The following is a 23790-nucleotide window of genomic DNA, read 5'->3' on the forward strand; positions in this document are numbered from 1 at the left end:
TCGTTGTAATATAATATTATAATTTGTATAATGTATAAAATATATTATATAAGTACCATAATTTTATCGATTAGAAAATGTCTATAAATTAAATTGCTTTGAAACATTTTGTCAACAATAAAATTATGATCTGATTAATGAATTTTATTATAAGTTATAACCTATAACATTACACAGTCTACAATAATATAGGTAATTATAATAAAATTGCATCAAACTCGTTTAACTTTATCATTGAATTTTAAAATGTAGATAAGTAGACACAGAGTGTGCGTCATTTCATTTAGAAATCTATAATAGTATTTCCCCCGCTACATATCATACACATATGATATTACTACCAATTTATTTCATAATAATTTCAATTAGTTGTCTGAAAGCTGTCCTGCGGTTATTTGAATATTATATACTACACCGGTATTAACTTTTAAGGCCACATATTTTATTTATAGAGCCTGTAACAATTTTTATAGATACTGTGTACGCTCATGTTTCACAAACAGTTCAGTAATTTTAGAAGTGTTGATTATTATATGTTTTAAAATATTAATTATCCTTTGCAACCAAAATATCATTTTGACCGTTGTCGCCATCACAAGTCATCTAACAAGTGCGTTTTATACTTTATTAATCATATTGAAAATACTTGATAATAAATTAAAATATTGTTTATTAATTATAATGCATTTATATGTTATACCTAAGTTGCATTGTTGTTATATTGTGATGAGGTTATGGGAGTATTGGATAACCATTAACCATAAGGTTTCAGGCGTTTTAGCGTAATGCCGTAGTATAATATTATCAATCAAGTTTATATAATATATATTATGTTATTATGATTTAAGAGATCAAGAATTATAAAATATGAATGTATGCAATTCATGAAGATTAAAGATATCTCTAATCTTCTTGATGCAATCTACAACTGCTGTTATCATTTCTTATCGGTTATCAATAATAACATTGTAATACAAGTTTTTTAAATGTTAACGTTTCAGTTTCAGACGTTTCAGTGTCGAAAATTACTGTCCTACAAAACTCGTAAATAACGTCGTTATTTGATGCGATTGGTGCTATCCAAGTCAATAATTGCTGTCGCTGATAAGTTCCGATTGTCGTCTGGAAAGTATTTCAAAATGAGTACTGTGAGTTTTACAGTAGGACCCAAAAATTGTTCAATGACGGGTGTGGATGTGTCTAAAATGTGTGCCGCGCACCAAGCCATCGATAAGCACGTTAAGGTAATATTGTCTTTTAGATCATTTCACATATGGTTAATTCTCATCAATAATCTGTTACCGTTGCTTATGATTTGTCCTCAGGACGGCATGATACTGGGCATCGGAAGCGGCTCAACAATTGTGTACGGTGTTCAACGATTGGGTAAGGTCATAAACTTTATATTGTTAGAGTAGTATTTATTCTTGTAGTTTGTTTAGCCTTATTTCAATTTATAGCACAAAGATCAAAAGACGAGAATTTGTCTGTTGTTTGTGTACCAACGTCTTATCAGGCACGTCAGCTGATTATCGATTACAAACTTACATTGGGAAACCTAGACTCACATCCTAAAGTAAGTAACAAATATGATGTTACTAATACAATAAAAATGTTTAAATTTGGATGATCAATCAGATAGATTGTACTATTGATGGAGCAGATGAGATTGAAAATGGCACATTGACGTGCTTAAAAGGTGGTGGAGGATGTTTGACACAAGAAAAAATTGTAGCATCCTGTTCTGAAAAATTGATAATTGTTGCGGATAGAGCGTAAGCATACTATTCATTTTAATAATAATTCAATTTTGTATTTTAATTATTATAATTATATGTTTGCTATTGATGTTAAGTAAAGCGGTGAACCATTTGGGTCAAAAATGGAAGAAAGGTATACCTATTGAGGTAATACCTATGGCATGTAAACCAATTCAGCAAAAGATTGAAGAAAAGTATGGAGGTGAAGCCATTTTGAGGATGTCTGCTGATAAAGCAGTTAAGTTAAAAATGATAAATATAGTTAATATGCACAATATACTCAAAAGGTTTTATTTTTTTTTTCAGGGACCTTTGGTTACAGACAATGGTAACTTCTTATTGGATTGGGTTTTTCCTGAAACAAAATATTGTTGGTCATCCGTTCATAATTACATAAAACTAATCCCAGGTATATTGTATTAACTGTTTGTAAGAACCATTACATTATAATTCATATATTATGTGTATTTTAAGGAGTGGTTGAAACTGGATTATTCATTGATATGACAAATGAATGCTTTGTTGGCGACCCACAAGGCAATGTACAAGTACTGAAGAAGACTGAACAGACTTTAGAGTTATAGGTTAAATCTAATATTTATTTTTAAATGACATGAATTATTTGAATTGGATAGCTTTTTCTCTAAAATCAAAGTATTATGAATTTTTACCAACTTTTAATTTTGTGTTGCTGAAGTCAAATAGCATTTTAGAATTTTTAGCTCTTCATACACTGTTTTTATAGTTTATATTTTATAATTTAAATTTATTGATAAAAGATTTATATTATTTAAAATATTTTATGTTTATTTATTAATTTTAGTGTTACCCAAGTTGAAAAATATATTTATAAAAGTGTAATTGTTCAATGTAATAGTATTCCTATTATTTTATTTTCGAGAATATAGATTATTTTTAAATCCTAAGATAAATCTTAATATTTATAATATTTATGATATTAATTTTCATCTTAGGTAAAATATCTGTAATAATAATTATAATAACTATTTAAAACATGAATACTTATTTTTTTGTACGTTTTATATTGTACACTAGTAGGTTAGTTATCCAATCAGTTAATGATATAATAATATAATTTTCCATTTAAAATAATTTTTCTTAATAAAGCAACTAAACATAGGTGTTGTCATTAAGAGAACGCTACTTAGATATTTGCTATCTGTCTTACAAGTGTGTTATAGAAAATTTATGCTCTGCGGATCACATTTAACTTAAAAATTAGAATGAATTGACCTACTATGCAACTTGATGGTAAAAATATTATCTGCGTTTCTATATTTTATTTTTGCAATAATTTAATTTTAGTTTACACTTTATTTTTAAAACTTGATGAATAATTGAACTATAGTATAAACCCACATATTGTTTCAAAGCAATCCTAGAACGAAATGTGATTATAAATATGCAATATTGAACATTTGTAAGGTAATAAATGTAATGCACTTGTTGTGTCCTCTTAAATTATTAGAAAATCTTATACAAATATTAATATTATAATTTTTAATAATTAAATCACATTAAAATTTAAATACATTCTTTTAAATATATTAGAAGTTATCTATTTAATATAGATGAGATTCAATTAACTTCTATGATATTTTTAATTAAGTTGTTAATACAAATATCTCATTACAAACCTTAGCTCTAACTTATATATACTAATTTAAATCCACATGAAGTACAATGCAGTATTGTCAAAGCCAATTATAAAGAAAAATATTAATAATATATTGATTGTTATATACTTAGTAGTATCTAGTCTTTTATAAGATATTAGATTTAGATATACATATTATTTACAAATAATTCGTTTTAGATTATTCAAATCATTTCTTAAGTGTACAATTTTAACTACTTAAATTGTTTGATTTCAAAGCTTTTTAATTTATTCAAAATAAATCTAGAAAATATGATTTTTTTTTCAATTTAACTAGAAGGTTATTTCAGACACACCAAGGCAAGTTGGTATCACTAATATAGTTGTTAGTTGTAGGCTCTAGGCACTAAACCACTAATCTTAGTTATTAGTTATAACTTATTAATTATTATTAGTAAAAAAAACTTATAATTGTGCCTCTAACACTATTAATAACAATATATAAAATATTATTAGATAAATAGATTGTCTGGACATCACATTACCATAGTTCTAACTATACAAAAAACAATTTTATAACTTAGTAATAGATTAATAATAATAATTCATATACCATCAAATACATTACTATTTATATGTTTATACTTTATTACTTTATATTACACCTATTTATAGGTTTTTTTTTTTTTTAATAGCACCAGTGAACTCAATTAGAAATCACTCCGTTCGGAATCAAAAACAGTGACCAAATATTATTAGGTATATACCTATACAAAAGAATACATTATAATATCAATTTCTATGACATTATAGATTGTTAAAAACAATAATTAAATAAAATGGATTTGTATTATAATAGTTTATAATATTATATTTTCTGATATAATGCAATGCATGTTACATTATTTCTAATTAAATACCTACATGGTAATTTGTGTAACTGTTGATATTAAAATTAAAATTGTGAACAATATATTAACATCATTAATAGCAGGTATCGAACAGATAGGTACCGAGTACTAGTATACATATAGTAGGTAGTAATTTAATACCTTTTTTTTTTATAGATTTTGGTATTAATCATTCATAATGTAATATGCAATACATATGTAAGTAAGTAGTTATATAGCAGGTATATAGTAGGTATGTTAAATATTCCAAATTACATTTATGTTACTTATACAATATGTAAAACTCAAATCACAATTTGTAACACTCTGCCTACTTTTGTACCTTTATTGTAGTATTATCTAATAAGTTTACTCTGATCTTCAAAATATGTGATTTAAGGTTTTTATAAATTTATAAACAGGTTAACAGAAGTACTTATTATTATTATATTTTGTGGTATTTATTTCCATGGTTTTATGTCATTCTTTGAGTAGGTACCCACACTTATTTTTATATAAATTGCATATAATTTACTGTTATAACTTTGAATCATGTTTGGTGAAACATTTAGGGTTTGGTGAGTACACTGGATGTCAAATTTGAGAGCAAAGAAAAATTAAAATCCTCCCAAGTGATTAAAATCTATTTATCAGTGATTGTTACTATTTAAGTATTTTTTTGGTGTTGATAGCATACTAAACAATTATTTAAAACATTATGTCAGCAACATGGACATATAATTTATACTATTTAGGTATATTAAATAAATGCTCAAGTTAACAAAAAACAAAAATTAAATTGCTGTTTCTTACCAGCTTATATTTGTGTTAATTTAAAAAAAAAATTATTTATACAATTTTTATGAGTATAAAAGCTATTTTAAGCAAATTTGTGATAGAGATAGAGAGTAAAACAATATTGATTATTCTAATATAAACGAATAAGAAAAACTATATAGATAGGTACATTCAAATAAAATACAAGGAATATGCACTCATTACGACCAGACACTTGTCTTATGAATATGTGCTTGAAATTATTTACACCAAAAAGTTTGGAATTGCTCTATCCATAATATATCGTATTATCTAAGAGGTAGTGGCACCGAACTCCTAAAAATCTAGTAGCGCGAAAATGTTTTCAAGAGGCCCATGTCTTTATAATTAAAGGTGTTTCTAAGAGGTTAACAATCAATAGAACAACTTGATAAGTAAACACTTACCTATATTGAAAACCAACTAAGGATCTTTTTATTATCATTTATAATATAATTTTGATTTATACAATACAATTTGATATGTAGGTAACTTAAAATTGACGGCAGTTCATGACTACTAGCCAATAGATTTCCTAATTTTTAAAATTGTTTGCAATTTAAAGGTGTTTTATTACGTTCACTCACGTGTCACGTTGCCTTCATAATATATATTTTCATTAAATAAACTAAAATTGGTGTAATAGTAAAAATTATACATAATGATTATATATTCAATAAATTTCAATTAATTTTCTTATACCTACATCTCATTGCAAACAGGAGCTGTCTAAATCTTCATTCACCAAAGAAATAATAACTAGGTATAAATAAGTTTTTGGGTTTATGAGTTTGGAGATTGTGGATTGCAGTCATAGGTTAGGTTTCCTAATTTCGTTTTTTTGCTTTTTGAAAAATAATTTGCCTACGGGTGCCATTCCCCCCTTCCAAAATTTTTTTTTCATAATTTAATATTGTTTATTTTTTTGTGTACACATTTTTTGAACATTAATAATCATTTGTCTCAATAAAACTCATTTTATCACGATTTTATTATTCTCAATAGTTTATTTAATTTTTTTTTTTTTATTGGAATTATACATTTTGCAGTCTTCAGTATGAATTCTAATATTCTAATATTTCAAATTTTGAATTATATAATCAGAATCAGAATCTAAAAGAATTCACTACCATATTATATTTGGCAAGATTTCAGTAGTGAAACTGACTATTGCAATAGACATGTCTGACATAAAATTTTTATACATATAAAAAACCATGCAATAACTCATTTAGTCTGCAATGCGTATTCCGGATTTTCTTATCACTTAAATTAAAATTTTTTTATTACTATAATAAACATTATATACAAATTCGACATCTAAAATAACTGAATGAAACAAAAAAAAAGCCAAAATAAATTGGTTTATTTGGAATAAGAATGGCGTGAGTCTGATTTATATATATATATATAAATTAAATTTCTATCTCGTACCTATATGAAAAAATAAGTATTTGCTTTAAAACCCTAACCCTACTTATTATAATTGTTATGACCTTATGATTAACAATATTATTATGCTACGAAGATATTGTGTTTAATGAGATTGTGGTGGCACATGATTGGCATATTGGTGGCTTTTGCCGTAGATAATTAATTAATTGTAATAAATAACAAATTTGTAATTAATTATTAGTTTCATATTCGGAGAAAACTTTTGACTTGGAATTTTACAAACTAGCTGTCGCCCGACATGGTCGGTACAGAAAATTAATGTGTACACTGTATAACTTAATTTTAACTTTAAAAAACAGTAATCACATTTATTTAAATCAATATATTTTTTATTTAATAGTTCATAAAGAAATTATTTTAGTAAAAATATGCATGTGCTTCTAACATTTAAACACCATCTTAAATATTCTTAATCGATAATCAAATAAATAAATTTAAAAAAAATAATTAAAATAATACCAAAGTACTCTATTTTGTTATACATAATTTTAATTCAAAGTTATGCATTATTTCAGTATAGTTATCTCATTTAATTGTTGCCCGATGCCCTGCAATGAACAGATTGTATACAAGGGCATCGTTGATACAAAAGTAGTACCTATTATAATATATACCTAGGTAGGTATCTATGGATTTCTCTTATTGATTTAGTACAATATAATCCATGGCGATTTTCAAAGTCGTTGCGGAGGACGCAGTCTATTAAAGATTTTAACATTTCAATTAGATAGCAAAGTAGACATGAACGAAAAACATCCTGCTTTCCGTTTAATCTTTTTTTTCATAAATCAGATTATTTTTAGACTTCAATTCAGCAGTATCTGATGCGTTTCCATTTCAGCGTCGGAGTGCATACACGTCGCGGACTCTAACAAAGCCCAAAATAATTGATATTAATTAAGGTAAGTTTGTTTTAATACCAATTCTTTCGCGGCTTAATATTAAAAAAAATTGAGGTACACGTTCGTACACTTTTACAATGGTGATGTTTGCAAAGAGTTCTTCATCTATGAATTTGAAACTAAAAACTGCAATAGGTACCTACTTTAAATGGTAAACGGACAATTGGTACGGTTATTGTGTTTTGAACAAAAGAAATGAAATAGGCGGAATATAAAATATTTTATTTTCAGTGGTTCAAAAAATTAAATTAAAATAAATATATGTTCAAAAAATTAAATTTAAATAAATATATGTTCACAATTAATAGTAATATGATAGTCAAAAAATGTGTCCGAAATTAAATAATTCATAATAATTTAAAATTAAATATAAATTCATAATAGTTCACAATAATTTTCAATAGTTTATAATAGTTCAAAATTAAATAAAAATTCACAATAGTTTCCCTATGGTATTTAAAAAAATGTCCATTGTAATTTATTTATTTACATAACTGGTAATAGTTTCATGAAGTTTATATTGAAGTGAAGCATATTTTTTTATCTTTTTTTCGACATTTTAAATTATTAAGTTGTTCATGCCGTATAGGTACTTTCAATTCGCATCATAGATTCATCTTGTTGAATACATTGCAGAACTCACAAAATGATGGGTTGCTTGTTCCTACGATCTTATTAAAATAATTATTCCACCCTTCGCAATAGTTATTTATTCTATCACCACCATTCAATGTGACATGGAATACATTCCACAAAATTGGAGAAAACATTGGGGTATCGCTAGTACCACTGACGAATCGCGGAAAAAAAGTCCGAGGCATAAAAAGTCCGGTATTATATTATATGTATTATCAAAAAAAATCAATGATAATAATTATAATATACCTATAAATAAATATACAACAATCGAAATAATTAATCATACAAATAAATTATAATTATATATTAAAATTATTTCTTAATTAAATTAAGTATTAATTTTTCCTTTTACCTAATTATATGACGTACCTATATCGGACTTTTTAAACACGGACTTTTTTACTAGGAACTTTTTTTCCTAGGACTTTTTTACCTCGGACTTTTTGGTAGTCTACCCCACTGACATAGATGTCATCAAAGTATTTAGCCACTAACAATAGTTCTATAGGAATTATTGTATACAAATAAGCCATTCCACTGGATACTTCATTGAGAGTTAAAGCGCTAAAGCATTAATCACACTTGATAGTAGATTAGATTAATACTTTCCTACAATTTCATGCAGTACTTATCTAATGTGTAGATGCTTTATGATTGTATTTCATAGTTTAAGAAACCCTGGTTTTTAACGGCCGTACCAATATTCCACGTTCAAAACAACCGTACCAATTTTCCGACAATCACTTTAAATATACTTTATATTGTGACTTTTTCAAATATAATAAAATATTCCCTTGAACCCAAAAAGTCCAACTTATTATGGCCTTTTACAATTTTTTAAGTAAGTGCAAGACTGTCATATTTTGATATGTGGCTGTATTGCATTCAGAAATTGATTTTCAGACATACCAAAATATGGCAGTATTGAATTTAAGCTATGTTTATTTTTGTGTCATATATCCAATTATGGCAGTATAGAACTTTAAATTATTAATGAATAATAAAATATTATTAACTGTTAGTTTTTTTGAAATTTGATTAAAATTGTTGTGTTATAATTTATAATTGTACAGGTAATATATATATAAGGATGAAAACTAATCATTTAATAGTTGTAGGTATGTTAATCAATATCTTTAAAAATAATGTAATATAAAACACAAAATAAAAAATAAAATACTACTTGTCTTTAAGTCAATACGCTTATTTTTATGTATCAAAGTAACAAATAATATGATAAATTAAAAAAAATATATTCTAAACTGATAATGACTATAAAATTATCAAATGCTTTTGAACAAGAGTACAAGTCTATAACATTATGTACGAATTTGAATAATTTATTATTATTTTAATAATATACCTAGGTAATACTTGTTTAAAATACAATGTAAAAAAGCGGGTAAGTGGATGTCGCTCTGCTGTACAGGTTAAGGGTTGGGGTGGACCTCTGACAAGTGTAGGTTAAATTTGAATGCAATGATAGGTATCATCGTATACGAAAAACGATTCTGAACGGAGATGATTTGTCAGTCTAGGATATATTATAGATAATTAAAAATTTTCAAATCTTTGATTTAAAAAGAAAATTTTGTATAAATTTCTAGCATAAAATAATTTGCGAATTTTCGTAATTTTTACGTATTTAGTCAATATTTGAACTTCAAATACTAATAAAAAAAAATTGTGCGTACGTATTATTATAATTTTTTAATTACTATAAGAATAACTTATGAGGAACTTTGTATTCAATTTCCAAGTATTTTGATATGGCCGAAAACATTTTATCAACCCTTCAAAAAAATTTTTCAGAAAAATTGAAAATTTCAGTTGTCTATAAATACCTCAAAATAAGTCAAAATATTTTGAAAATTGAATCATGTAAAGAAAATGCCAATCTAAATAACTGCTAAAATTTTCAAGTATCTATGACTTATACTTTTTGAATAATAACAAATGTTTAAAATCGTTTGAGGATAAATCGTTATCGTTACGCTATTTCGTAAAAATTTAAAATTCAAACGCACTTAAAATTTTTCCTATAATGATGCTTCGAGTTTTCTCTATAGCTACTTGAAGGAAAACTTATGTAAAACTTAGTTTTGTATTTTTAATCCTTAGTTATAAACGCAAAAATTTTTATGATTTTTCAACTTCAAAATTACTATCAAATTTTCGCGTTTTCGACAGATTTCATAAAATTTTGAACTGTAAACGTTTATTAAAAAAAATTGTGACTTACGATTTTTAATTTTTTTTTAGCTACAATAAGAACAACTCATAAGGAACCTTGTATTAAATTTTCAAGTTTTTTTGGTCGTCCCAACATTTTTTTACCGACACTTCAAAAAAAAATTGAAAATTTCAGTGATCTATAAATAACTCAAAAAAAGTCAAAAAGTTTTGAAAATTAAACTGTATATAGATAACACTAACATAAATATTTGGTGAAAATTTCAAGTATTTACAGTTATTAATTTTTGAATGACAACGATATAAAAAAATCGATTTGGTCGAAAACTGATTTTGCGTAAAAATTCCCGTTTTTCTGTCATTTTTTTTTTGGTTTTTCTCGATTTTTTTAAAACTGTTGGAAAATGTTTACTTTTGACCTGTATAATGCACCAAGGATATTCACTTTTACATCGGAAACCACCCCCAGAGTTTGAAATCGAAGCATTATTTCGACTAGTTATGCTGTACACAGACACAAAAAAAAAAAACAAAAAAAAAACATACATCATTGTAAAATCAATACATTCATCACTTCGTTCAGAATCTAAAAAAAGTTACTCATTATAATTATCATGGCTTTATGTTTAATAATATTGTGCTACCTATGACTTTGAATATAAATAAATAATAAGCTTAATTTTATTATATAAATTAATCACCATCTTCATAGTTTTTTATTATTATTATTATTTTATTAGTATTTGTTATAACTTATAAGTATTATCAATTTCAGATGTTTTTAAGTTTTTATAAAAATGAAAATAAGTATCTGGAATGAGTTTTGCTTTGCGCGATAAAATTAAATCTTTTTTATTTGTAAGATTCCAGGCTTTTCAATAAATGCAAATTTCATTTGTAATGTATGTTTGATCATTTTATTTTTGAATTTTGATTTTTCTTTAAAACTATAATTTCTTGATAATTTACTTGCCCATAAGTTGTTTAAATTGTTGTAAAAACAATTTATCAGGGACTTCTTTTTTAACTTTAATTAATTTATAATATCTCTCTATAAAACCATTTGACCGATATTATTTTTTATTAAAGTTGTTACAAAAATCTTTACTATGACACCTTGTTCTAGTTAAAATGTAATCATATTCTGATTATAGACCTTTCTTATGATGTTCCTGAGCTTTTATTTTCTTCAGTCTCTCAGTTCTTGTCTTTAATACTATCATCAAAATCTTCATTATCTAAATTTGTAAACAGAATACAAACTGATTTGAAACATAAAGTTCATATCAACACGAGATCAAGATAAAATTATTGTTTGCTATTAGAGTCAGTTATTTTATAACACTAAGTTTCCATTGGTACCTACTAGCTCAATGAAATTTTGTGAACTTTAATTTGATTTGTTTGAATGTGTCATGCGTGGTTTTCAATGGTAAATTGTCTAAACAATATTATAATAATATAGCTTGTAAAAAATTACAACTGTGTAGCTGCCAAGTAGGTATTAATTAATACCTAATTAATAGAATTAATAGATTAATTAATAGATCAATAGAATGAATTACATTCGGTATTTATTAGGGTATATAATATTATATAAAATATATACAATAAGCCGACAACTGACATAGATTAATATATTATTACCTATTTATACATTATATTTATAATTCATATTGCTTAAAAGTTAAACCATTTAAAATTAAATTAAATTTTTACATATTTATAGGTAAACAATTTTATAATATTATATATATATATATATATATTTTTTTTTTTATTGAATATATTCACATCGACAACAAAGACCATTAGTTACACTTATTTACTACAATGATATAATATAATATGTAGGTACTGATACAATGGTAAGTTATTTAATTAGGATAAAACATTTTTTTTATATATACGATTGAACAATTTTGTTTTTATTAAAACATTTATTATGTCTAGGTTTTTTTCATGAATAGGTTATTTTATATTTTACGTAGGTACCTAATTCAATAATTTATTAAAATTGCATTTACTATTTATTTTCTAAAAAAAAACACAATATATCAAAAATTAATAAATAATAAATTGGAATAATATTTTTAAATTATCGAAGTAAAATAAATAAACATTAATACAAGTAATTATAATTAATCTTTACGTTATTAAAATAAAAACGAACCGGTAGGTATCCTTGCGCGAGTTCTAGTAGATAACTTGTTGTGGTTGGTTAGTGAACTAGTGAAGAAATAATAAGATCTTGAATAAAATATTTAAAACATAAATTAACACATTATAACTAGGTAGGGAAGATAAAAATCAAACATTAATTGGATTATTTTAGATATATAATACCTGTAATGCATAAAAGAAGCATGATCGTAATCAATAATCAAACAAAAATGGGCTAAGAAAAATAATATATTATATTATAATTTAAATTTAAAATTACAAATATTTTTTGTTTATTTTTATATCAAATTTAATTATTTAACTGAAAATTATTCATAAACGTGAACCTCCTTGGTAAAATAAGTTTTATTGAAATATTACATAGGTATCTTTGGATTTATCCTATTAGCATAACACAATATAATCTGTGGCAATTGTCTTTTCAGAATCAGAACTGGCAGTCGATTAAAGATTCTAAAATTATAATTTCAATGAGCACTAGAGCAAACATGAACTAAAAATATTCTGTATTCCGTATAATTTTAATTTCATAATTAATAATATTTTCAGACTTCAATTAAGTATGTGATGCGTTCTTACGTCGGTACCGGAGTGACCCACCCATACATGGTCTCGGATTTCACCAAAATCCCGAAAAAGAGTCGATGTTTGAGGTAAGTTTATTTTCATATTCTTTTGAGGCTTGAATCTTATGTTAGGCTTTAAATAAATATTTAACGTCACGAAAAATATAAAAATATATTCCCAAGTTCCGAGTATCGTTGACGCATATTTTATTTCTAAACGCGAAATTAAGAAATACGCGAGATCGAATAATATAAACGCGCTGCGTCGTTTTTCAAGTTGCCAGACGTATAATAATTATAATTTCATAATTATAACCTAGGTATGTGTTTGTAATCGACATTTTTCAATTTTTGTTTAGTTAGTTTATTGTAATATCCGTTTTAACTGATAACTCCAGTCTCCAAAACTCATAGGGATCAATATTTTAATTCGTAAATGGTAATTTGTTCGAAATCCAACGTTAGAAGTCAGGAATTTAGAATAAAATATATTTTATTTCGATAAATTATGTATATTATAGATATTTATAGTTATTTACAAACTTTATTCTTTATCTTATATCTAATATCATAGGTACTTAGTTATTACATTGTAGATACACCTATAAAGCCCTATGACCTAAAGACTAAAAGAATTGATCACTGAGTGGTGAACTAAGCGGTTATGAAAAATATATTATAACTTAGTTATCATACATGTAATAAATATCTGTTAAAATAGTGTATCTACCTAATACATACACACAGGAGTTATTATTTTCTTCCATATTGTACAGTTATTATTTATTATGAAGTTACGTAAGGTTAGTTAAATAACCAAACTCTAATTTATTGCAATCGAATTTTTATTCATTTTCTAAAATTCAATCTTTCAAAAATTAATATAGAATAATAATTATGATATTCATGAATTCTTGAAATAAAATAATTAAACAAACTATAATACGCAATAATAATTAAAGTTTGTATAAAAAATTATTAAAATAAAAATGAATCGGTACTAGAGTTTTAGTAGCCATACAGTAGGTATAATGTTTTTATAGCCATATAAAATTAATAAGTTCTTGAATAAAATAATCAAAACACATAATAACATTAAACGGATTGTTTAGCTATATATTAACGATTCTGAACGGAGATGATTTGTCAGCCTAGGATATATTATATTTAGATATTGTCATATATTCTATACCTGGTTTGAGGATAAATCGTTATCGTTACGCTATTTCGTAAAAATTTAAAATTCAAACGCACTTAAAATTTTTCCTATAATAATGCTTCGAGTTTTCTATATAGCTACTTGAAGGAAAACTTACGGAAAACTTAGTATTGTATTTTTAATCCTTAGTGTTATAAACACAAAATTTTTATGATTTTTCAACTTCAAAATTACTTGCGACTTTTCGCGTTTTCGACAGATTTCGTAAAAATTTGAACTATATAAGCTTATAAAAAAAATTGTGCATATGTATTCTTATAAATTTAAATTACTATAATAATAACTTATGAGAAACTTTGTATTAAATTTTCAAGTATTTTGATAGAGCCAAAAAAATTGAAAATTTCAGTTGTCTATAAATAACTCAAAAAAAGTCAAAATTTTTTGAAAATTAAATTGTATATAGATATCACCACCATAAACATTCGGTGAAAATTTCAAGTATTTACAGTGATTAGTTTTTGAATTAAAACCATATAAAAAAATCGATTTGGTCGAAAACTGGGTTTGCGTAAAAATTCCCGTTTTTCTGTCACTTTTTTTTTTGTTTTTCTCGATTTTTTTTGAAAACTGTTAGAAAATGTTTACTTTTGACCTCTATAATGCACCAAGGATATTCACTTTTACATCGGAAACCACCCCCAAAGTTTGAAATCGAAGCATTATTTCGACTAGTTATGCTGTACAGACACACACACAAAAAAAAAAACATATTGTAAAATCAATACATTCATCACATCGTTCAGAATCTAAAATGAATAGGTCAGAAAATATTGTTGAATATTTTATTGAAATTTCAGAGATGGTATTCGTCAGTGAAGATTTGCCAACTAAATATCATATTCGTTGTGAAGCCTGTGTGAAATGTATTAACAATGTTTCGAAGATGAAGTTTTATAGTAAATTCAGGTATTGGGTGAGTAATTTCTATTTTTCAGTAGGTTTATTTTTATTTTATTAATTTATTAATTGATCAGGGGATAGATTACTTTCAATTTTTAAATTATTCGTTTTGTAACCACTTGGTATAACACTATTCAAGTTATCAATAAAATCATGATAAAAATTAGGAAATTGGTCAGGTATAATATTTAAAAATTTTTTTTTCTAATAATTTCCTCAATGATATTTAAATATTTTCACCAATTATCAGGTACGATGACCTGTAGGTACTATAGGGACTGGGAGTGTGAGAGTGGGGGCAGAGAAGGATAAAGAGATAGGGTGGAGAGAGAGAGAGAGAGAGAGAGAGAGAGAGAGAGAGAGAGAGAGAGTGAGAGATAGTGAGAAGTAGTGTAGAGAGAGAGAGAGAGAGAGAGAGAGAGAGAGAGAGAGAGAGAGAGTGAGAGATAGTGAGAAGTAGTGTAGAGAGATGGTAGAGAAGCAGAAGAAAAATCGAGAGAAAGATAGATAGATAGTGTGAGGTAAGGTTAGATTAGGTTAGGTTAGGTAAGGTAGGTACTATAGTGACTTGTAAAGAGAGGGCGAGAGAATGATAATTTGAGAGGGAGTGAGAGAGGTAGATAGGATGTAGGATAAGGAGATAAAGTGAATGAGAGGGTGAATGTGTGAGAAAAGTGGGTAGAGGGAGAATGTCAGACGAGTGAGTGTGAGAGAGATAGGTGAGGGGGATGGTGTGAAAGTGATAGGGTGAGAGAGAAGTAGTGTCAAAGGGAGATGATAAGGTTAGGTGGGGGAACAGAAAAAAAACGACAGAGAATTGTGAGAGGTTGTGAGAGACAGTGAGATAGGTGAAGGGGAGGGCGTGATAGGGATAGGAAGAAAGAGGGGTAGTGGCAGAGAGAGAGGATTAGGTTAGGTGGGGGGAAGGGGAATAGTTAGGTAGAATAGTTATGTTGACAATTCTGAATATGTAGGAAAGGATCTTAAATTGCAAAGGTCACTCGACCCTTTGAGTGATACTACCAAGTTAGGTAAGGTTTACAACCTTCGACTTATGGGATAGAATAAAAAGAGAGGTTGGTTAGGCCGATTAAGAGGATGTCAGTGGGATTTTTTTTCTCCGACTCATGCGCAATATATCAAATTTTCTGTTCACAATAATCTTAATAATTTCTAAAAATAGAGAAAAATGAATGGTTAGATTTTTATCTAGGGCATATCATAGGCTTATTATACTTAAATTATTATTAAGTGAGTTATGAGTATTTTAAAGTATTTATAACTCGCTTCAAATATAGCCTATAAGATGCTTTAGGTACTAATCATAAGTATCTTAAAATTTTAAAAGAGGTCATTTCACTCTAATTTTAGAAATTATTATGATTATAGTGAACGTAATATTTGCTATGTTGTGCGTGGGTCAGAGAGAAAAAAAAGAAATGCACTGACATCCTCTTAAGTGTTATCAAGTCAAAAAAGCGCTTGATTGTTGATTGTTTATATTATTATAAGTCTTGTAAAAAGTATGACTTTGTCATTACATATTTTGTTAAAATATCACATCAATCAAATGAATATTATCTTTAAAATAACAAATTTTATTTTTATATACAAATTTACAATTTCATTAAACATATTATAGTTAATAGTCTTATTATGAAAAGTATTAATTGAAATGCTCAATAAAAAAAAGTATTAGAGTTGTTGTGGCTTGATAAGTAAAAAATTTAAATATTATAAATTCTCATTCTCAAAATATTCATCTTAGGACTTCAATTTCAAAATAAAATATTTGAATACTTTTGTTTGATATTACTTTACAAGATTGTACTATGATTGTAATTATAAAAATAAAATTGAAAGTAGGCATGATTGGAAGTAAAAGTTATAATTAATAACTGTAGAGCTGGGACTTTTATGTACTTACTAATAATTCATCAAATATATGCAGTTAAATATGCCTTAAAAAAAATTACATTCCTTTATTACACTATAAAAATTACTTAATTAAATATTTTATGCATTTTATCATATGTTTATATATATATATATAAACCGTGTGTCCCACAAAACAGGGTAGGTACACTTTATCACTCATTACCCTTTAATTATACCCTGTAATCAATCATAAATTCCTATATGACTTAAAATTCTTTTAACTCAAATATTTTAGTGGTATCCATACAACTTGGTTTTGTTGTTTTTGTGATTGGCGTAGACTTCTACTTTTTGTTTCTCATGAGTATTTTTTTTTTTTGAATATATTGTTATGTTGTTTATTAATGAGACATTGTGTTAGATTAGTAAAATGTTTTGCTAATATTTTGATACTCTAATCAAAAGTTTGGTATAGTAGGGATATTTTAAGTCCTATGTTTAGTATGGTGATGTTTCATTGAATGTTTTTGATTTTGGTTTTATCAAGGCATTTTGTTGTTGTGATTGAATGTTGAAATGTTACGTCTTCTTTAAATTTATTATCTTTAGTGTTTGTTTTTTTAAAATTCATTTCCATGCTGTATATGCGAGATAAATTGATTAAGATTTGTGAAGATGCCTTTTAATATTTGTATATGTTGTTATTGTTGTCTATATTTATTATGAAGTTAGCATCTACCATTTCCTGGCATAATTATTTATCGTAGAAATGTCTTCTCTTGATAACTTGTAGGTATGTAGGTAGTAGAATATCGAACGTCTTTTATGAAGTACCTACTTAATATGTATGAGATTGGATATTAGAATCTCTAATGTATTATTCTTATTTGTTGTTTTGTTGTCTTTTTCTTTAGACTTTTGGAATATTTGCTTGATTATGGCAATAGTGTTCAATGACATTATTCATTTGGTAAATTATTGAAAATTAGAACTTTGTTTTTGTGGTGGTTTAGTATGATCAGATGAGCCCTTCCTTGTATAAGGATTTCATGATTATGATCTGGAATCTGAATGGATAATCCATTTAATTTCTTGTAGCTTACATTTATTTATTTTTATAAATTAAAATTTTTATTTTTATTTTATTGTTTTTGAACATTGATTTGTAATTAGATAATTAGTAATATTTTTAGGTACCTCTATAGTCTTGTAGAAATCTGCAAATTATGACATTTTAATTGGTTATTATGTTAAATTTGTATTTTTGTTGTATGGTTAACTTATAATAATATGATTTTACTCTTCTAACATGAATGATGTTTTCAGTTAGTTTTTTATTGAAGATTAATTTTACTTTATAATTTAATTCTGATATTTATTTATTATTTTTAAATTACTTTAAATTGGCCTCTGTATTTTTGTGCTAATTTAGGCGTTTTGCCTATTTGTGAAAATGGAAATTTTATTAATTCTTGGTCACCTGGACTAAAGCTCACTATTCCGTGACTTTTGTCTAAATAATTTTTTCGTTTAATTTATGCCATTTTTTAAATATATGTGGAATTTCATTCCTTATTTCGTTTAGTTCCTTTAATAATTTTTATATGTTGTAAGGAATGCTTTTTCTGGTATTAGTATAATATCTATTAGAAAATAAGGTTCAAAATCATGCATTAGGAAAAAAAAAATGCTATAATTGGTATAATATGGTCAGTGTTAGGAACAGATAACAAAAAAATCATCTGGATAAAGATAAAGATAACAACACTAAATTTTATCTAAGATACAGATAAAAGATAAACAAATTTAATTCATCTAACAAAAAGATAAAAGATAAAAATATTTTATCCAGATAAATAACAGATAATTATAGAAATTAAAATTAAAACAACTAATTAAAAAAAACATATATAATGTCATGTAAGTAGTACATGCCTATATAATATGTTTATTTTCGACTTAACTTATTATATCATGATGTGTATCACCAAACATTAACTTCAACACATATAATTATATAAGCCATAAGGAACCAATAAGATCCAAGGGACTCTAAGGAGTAACAAAGTATAAATAAAAATTTGGGAAGTCACCCTGCTGAAGAAGTTGTCGAGTGGACCAAAAACAAAATTCACATAGTTAATAATATTTTTGGTACAGATCTATCTAATTTTCACTAAAAAATGTATCTTTTAAATTTATCTAGATAAGTCAAATATTTATCTAAAATAAATACTTAGATAACTTATATTTATTTATCTAGATAAGATAAAAGATAAAATAATTATTATCTGGATAATTTATCTAGATAAGTCCTAACACTGAATATGGTGTGCATCGTTGATAATATAATATGTTATTTATTATGACAAATTGTCGTGATTTCCTTAATATATTTTTATTTATATTTTCTTTGGGTTCATTAATCGCTTTTGTTGTAAAAGCAAAATTGATCTTTAGAATTCGATGGATTTATGTCGTTCATTCGTACCTAATTAAGTGATTTGTCGATTCCAATGTTTTTATCGTTTGTATATATGTTATTGTATTATAGCCCGTCTGATACTCTGTTTTCTTTACCATTTTCATGTGATATATCAAAGGTGAAATCTTATAGTTCGATATTATTTTTGAAAAAGAAACATTTGTTTGATATTATTGAAAAATTAATTTTGTCCATGATTATGAACACTTATGTTAGTTAAACTTTGTTGTTTGTTTCAGTTATTTGATCGTTGTTGTTATCTCTGGACATTTATTTTTTTATCATTATTTTTTTTCTTTTGTATTTAAATCAGAATTATTTGTTAAAAGTCAGCTATGAATTATATTCCCGATAATCTGCTTTGGATTATGTTTTATTTATTATTAGTCATCGTTTGGACTATAATCTTAATTTTATTTGAATCTAAACGACTATGTGTTTAATTCTTTTATAAAAAATGTATTAATCTTCTTTGGATTATATTATTTTAATTATTATTATTCAACGCTTTGTCTATATATTTAATTTTATTTGATATAGCCCTTCCTTGTATGAGAATTTCATGATATCCAAAAACGATATTTAAAATAGAGATTTCCATTTAAAAATAATGAAGAAATACATGACTTATCAGAATTTTAAGTCATATAGGATTTTATGATTGATTTGTCTAGTTTGATGCCCAACAAACAGAATTAAAGATATTTACAGGTTAATGAGCAATAAAGTGTACCCTGTTATTTGAGACACATGATATATTGTATATATTAAAAATTGTATATTGTATGTATTAAAAAAAAAAAATTAAAGTGCTAGTAAAAATTTCATTTTTCTTTCATATTTAATATAATTATATTTTGATCCATAAAAATATTTACTTAAGTGCTTGATTTTCGATAAACTATCAAAAGGTGCACTTAAAACATTTAGAATTTTATCACATAAGTTTTTAAATATGGTGTATACTACTATTAACCTAGAAATAAGCATACAATAAAGCTTACAAAAAAGAAAAAATATATAAAATGCATAAAAAGTCTTTGCTCTAGAAAACATAAAATGTTTTAAAATAAAAATTTGTAATAGTAATTTGTCCAGATAAAAGAAAAACAACTTTTGAAGGTGGTTAAGAGTTAAAAGAATTTCATTATGAAATTGAAAGCAACTTATATTACTAGTTTTTTTAAAATTAATCCAAATCTCTAATGATGGAAAGAAGAAATAAGATCTGGTGATAAGTAATTTTTCTGAGAAATACAATCATTTTTAAAGTATTATTTTAGTTGAGTGTTGAAATCTATACTAGTGTTAATCGTATACTTTTTCGACTAGTCTAATGGAATTTTAAAATTTAAGATTTTAGAAAAAAAAAAATTTTGTTGTTAACGTATGTATTTATTACCTAGGTATTCAATATTTTAAGTGAGATACGTGTTGTTGTTATTATTAGCTATAAAAATAAAAAAACATTCTTGAACTGAAAAATAGACGTACAAGTAATAATTATCTCATATAATAGATATGGTTTCTATATGTTAAAAAAGTAAATTTTGACCTAAAGGTCAACACATCGACTGTCGTCGCTAGCTCCCGGATGGGCAACCACCTGGGTTCTTAGTGACGAATCCTCGTCTTATTTACATGTGTTTAAAACCAAACAGTAAAATCAGGTTAGGCAGTTGATATCATGAAAACAAAAAAATTGCCTCTGGCCTGGTATATGCACTGCACACTAGTCGTATACTGTATTTTGGGGTATGGTGTGGCGCGGTGGTTTGCCGTGGTCAAACATCGCCTGGCGTCACTAGCTCCTGGATGGGTGACCACCTGGGTTCTTAGTGACGAATCCTTACCCCACATACTCACATGTTTCTAAACAAACACACGCAATATGGATATATAATTGCCGAAAAAAAAGTATATTATGTAATAATAAAAATAATAAGAAACAAATTGTTTAAGTCTATATGAGATATTATACTTCATACTATAACTTTTTAATAATAATAATTAACAATAAGTATGTAATTTGAGATATTTTAGATGATTAAATTTTCTTCTGGACACTTGATCTTTGTCACAAAAAATGTACAGACACTATGATGTAAAGATTACCAATCACACAGCAAAATGTTATGTTGAAATAATAAATAATAATATTTTATTGTGGAAAAGATTGTGTAAACATTTTTTTAGATCGTTTCATTTAAAAAATATTCAAAATCGTAATAATTCAATTTCTGGTGTCTTGGGTCGTTTTTATTAGGTACCATATAAAAATAAAAATAAAATTTCCATTATGGTACCACCCGACGTTTTTGGGTTCTGAAAAGCATGATAACTATAATTTTGGTGTGTTGGAAGGGGAAATAATTTAGATATTACACCATTTATGTAATAATATTACAAAAGTTGTTTTGCTTTAATGAGGATGTCGCACTCTCATTCTCTTCAACAGGACTTTTGTAAGTCGGAGACAATATAAACACATAAATCTTAATAATTATTAGTAATTACTTGTACAATTTACATCCAATCATATTTGCGAGTTTAGATGGCAATATTTGATTAGGACTTGATAGAATGTACTATGGATGTGTTAACAACAGTTCCCCTCACGTTAACTCATTTATGCACTGATCGCCGCCAGACACTGGTTGTCATATAAATATGTGCTTAAAGTTATGTACATAAAAAAATGGGTATGGCTCTATCCATAGGTAATATATTATCTAATAAGCAGTTGCATCGAAGTCCTAAAAATCTAGTAGGGAGAAAAATATTTCAAGAGGCTCAACATCTAAATAATAAGAGCTATTTCTAAGAGGTTAACAATCAATAGAACAACTTGATAAGTAAACACTTATATCGGAAATCAACTAAGGATCTTTTTATTCAAAGCGTCCTAGTTAACCATCCGTTTGTCACGCGTTACCCAAAAACCCAAAAAATTTCTACGATAATTTAGATTGATACATATTAAACCCAGTGTCGTAGTCAGCCTTCCCGAAGGGTATTAGGTGTATAGTACTGTATACACTTGTTCCCTCCTCAAATCCTAACCCTGGCTACTGCACTGCCTTCCCCGCGGACAAGTAAATGGTTAACTACATAAGTCTTCAGAAGGTTAGTTTAGGTTAGGTACCTATACACCATGGTAAGTTGAGCTCAAGTGATGGTAGATGACTATTATCACTGGTCGTGACCTTTGCATAGATCTTTTCTTACTAACTAACAAGGTATTCGAAATTGTCAACATAACATTGAAAAATATTTAAAAATTAACGAGGAAAATATTAATACTACATTTATACTAAAATATAATATTAAACTTATATATTAGTGAATTTTATATACTTTATTTATAACTTTTATAATGAATACTTAATACTTAAAATATTATATATACCTGATTAATATTGACATAATTTTGATCACGGTTTTAAAGACCTACGGTTATTAGTATTATACCAGTATTTCAAATGAAATAATATCAATCACAGTAAATAATGCGTCCTCTGATCATAATTTGTTCAAAAAACTATATGAAAATCTAGTTTATTCTTGTGTTCACAATTGTCAAACTTTAATAGTCACTTGCCAATAAAAAACATAATTTTATTAATTAATAATATTTAATTATTATTTATATATAAATATATATATATTATTTATATAATTATTATAAACTAATAATTAATCCTTCTTTTGTTTTTGTTGAAAATACATAAAGCAGTCTTCATTGTGTATTCAAATACCATAATTTTTTCCAAATTTCTGTTTTGATCCTTAAAAATCAATTGCCTGCGGGCGCTAATACCCCCTTTCAATTTTTATTTTCAATATATAGTTATTGTTTATTTTTGTGGACACAATTTTTAATTTTTATAAGCCACTTGCCACTAAAAATTATAATTTTATCATGATTTAACTATCTTTCTTTTGTTTTTCATGAGTATACATATTGCAGTCTTCATTGTGTATTCTAATACCATAATTTTTTCCAAATTTCTTTTTTGATCCTTAAAAATGATTTGCCTGTGGGCACCAATAACCCCTTCCCATTTTTATTTTCAATATATAGTTATTGTTTATTTATGTGGACACAATTTAAAACTTTTTTAGTCATTTTCAACTACAAAAAATAATTTTATCATGATTTAATTATCCTTCTTTTATTTTTCTTGAGAATACATATTGCAGTCTTCATTGTGTGTTCTAATACCATAATTTTTTTCAAATTTCTTTTTTGATTCTTGAAAATCATTTGCCTGCGGGCGAC

General features: G+C 25.9%; 1 protein-coding gene across 4 annotated transcripts; it reads left to right on the forward strand.

Moving 5' to 3' along the window:
- The first annotated feature begins 367 nt into the window (after window positions 1-367).
- On the forward strand, window positions 368-4736 carry Rpi (Ribose-5-phosphate isomerase). 4 transcript variants are annotated; one of them, XR_016191667.1, is made up of 10 exons: window positions 368-610; window positions 1002-1244; window positions 1326-1386; window positions 1434-1576; window positions 1639-1775; window positions 1856-1997; window positions 2067-2169; window positions 2235-2344; window positions 4074-4137; window positions 4446-4736. XR_016191667.1 is itself a non-coding variant. In XM_089227441.1 (9 exons), exons 2-8 carry the CDS (start codon window positions 1065-1067, stop codon window positions 2342-2344), a joined length of 876 nt encoding a protein of 291 aa, XP_089083567.1. In that variant the 5' UTR covers window positions 368-610; window positions 1002-1064; the 3' UTR covers window positions 4074-4736. The 4 variants fall into 4 exon arrangements, 3 of the variants coding, with proteins under 3 accessions (XP_089083567.1, XP_015366394.2, XP_015366395.2); XM_089227441.1 differs by having other exon boundaries at window positions 4074-4736; XM_015510908.2 differs by lacking the exons at window positions 4074-4137; window positions 4446-4736 and having other exon boundaries at window positions 369-610; window positions 1443-1576; window positions 2235-2558.
- Window positions 4737-23790: the final 19054 nt, after the last annotated feature.

The sequence above is a fragment of the Diuraphis noxia genome, unplaced genomic scaffold (genome assembly GCF_037042655.1).
Source record: "Diuraphis noxia isolate RWA-SAM2 unplaced genomic scaffold, SU_Dnox_SAM2 contig0004, whole genome shotgun sequence".
Lineage (NCBI taxonomy): Eukaryota > Metazoa > Arthropoda > Insecta > Hemiptera > Aphididae > Diuraphis > Diuraphis noxia.

Coding starts and splice junctions, on each gene's coding strand:
- Rpi (XM_089227441.1), top strand. CDS start 1,065: ATGCGATTGGTGCTATCCAAGTCAATAATTGCTGTCGCTGATAAGTTC. Junction 1,776..1,855: donor ATAATTGTTGCGGATAGAGC/GTAAGCATACTA, acceptor ATTGATGTTAAG/TAAAGCGGTGAACCATTTGG. Junction 1,998..2,066: donor GGATGTCTGCTGATAAAGCA/GTTAAGTTAAAA, acceptor TTTTTTTTTCAG/GGACCTTTGGTTACAGACAA.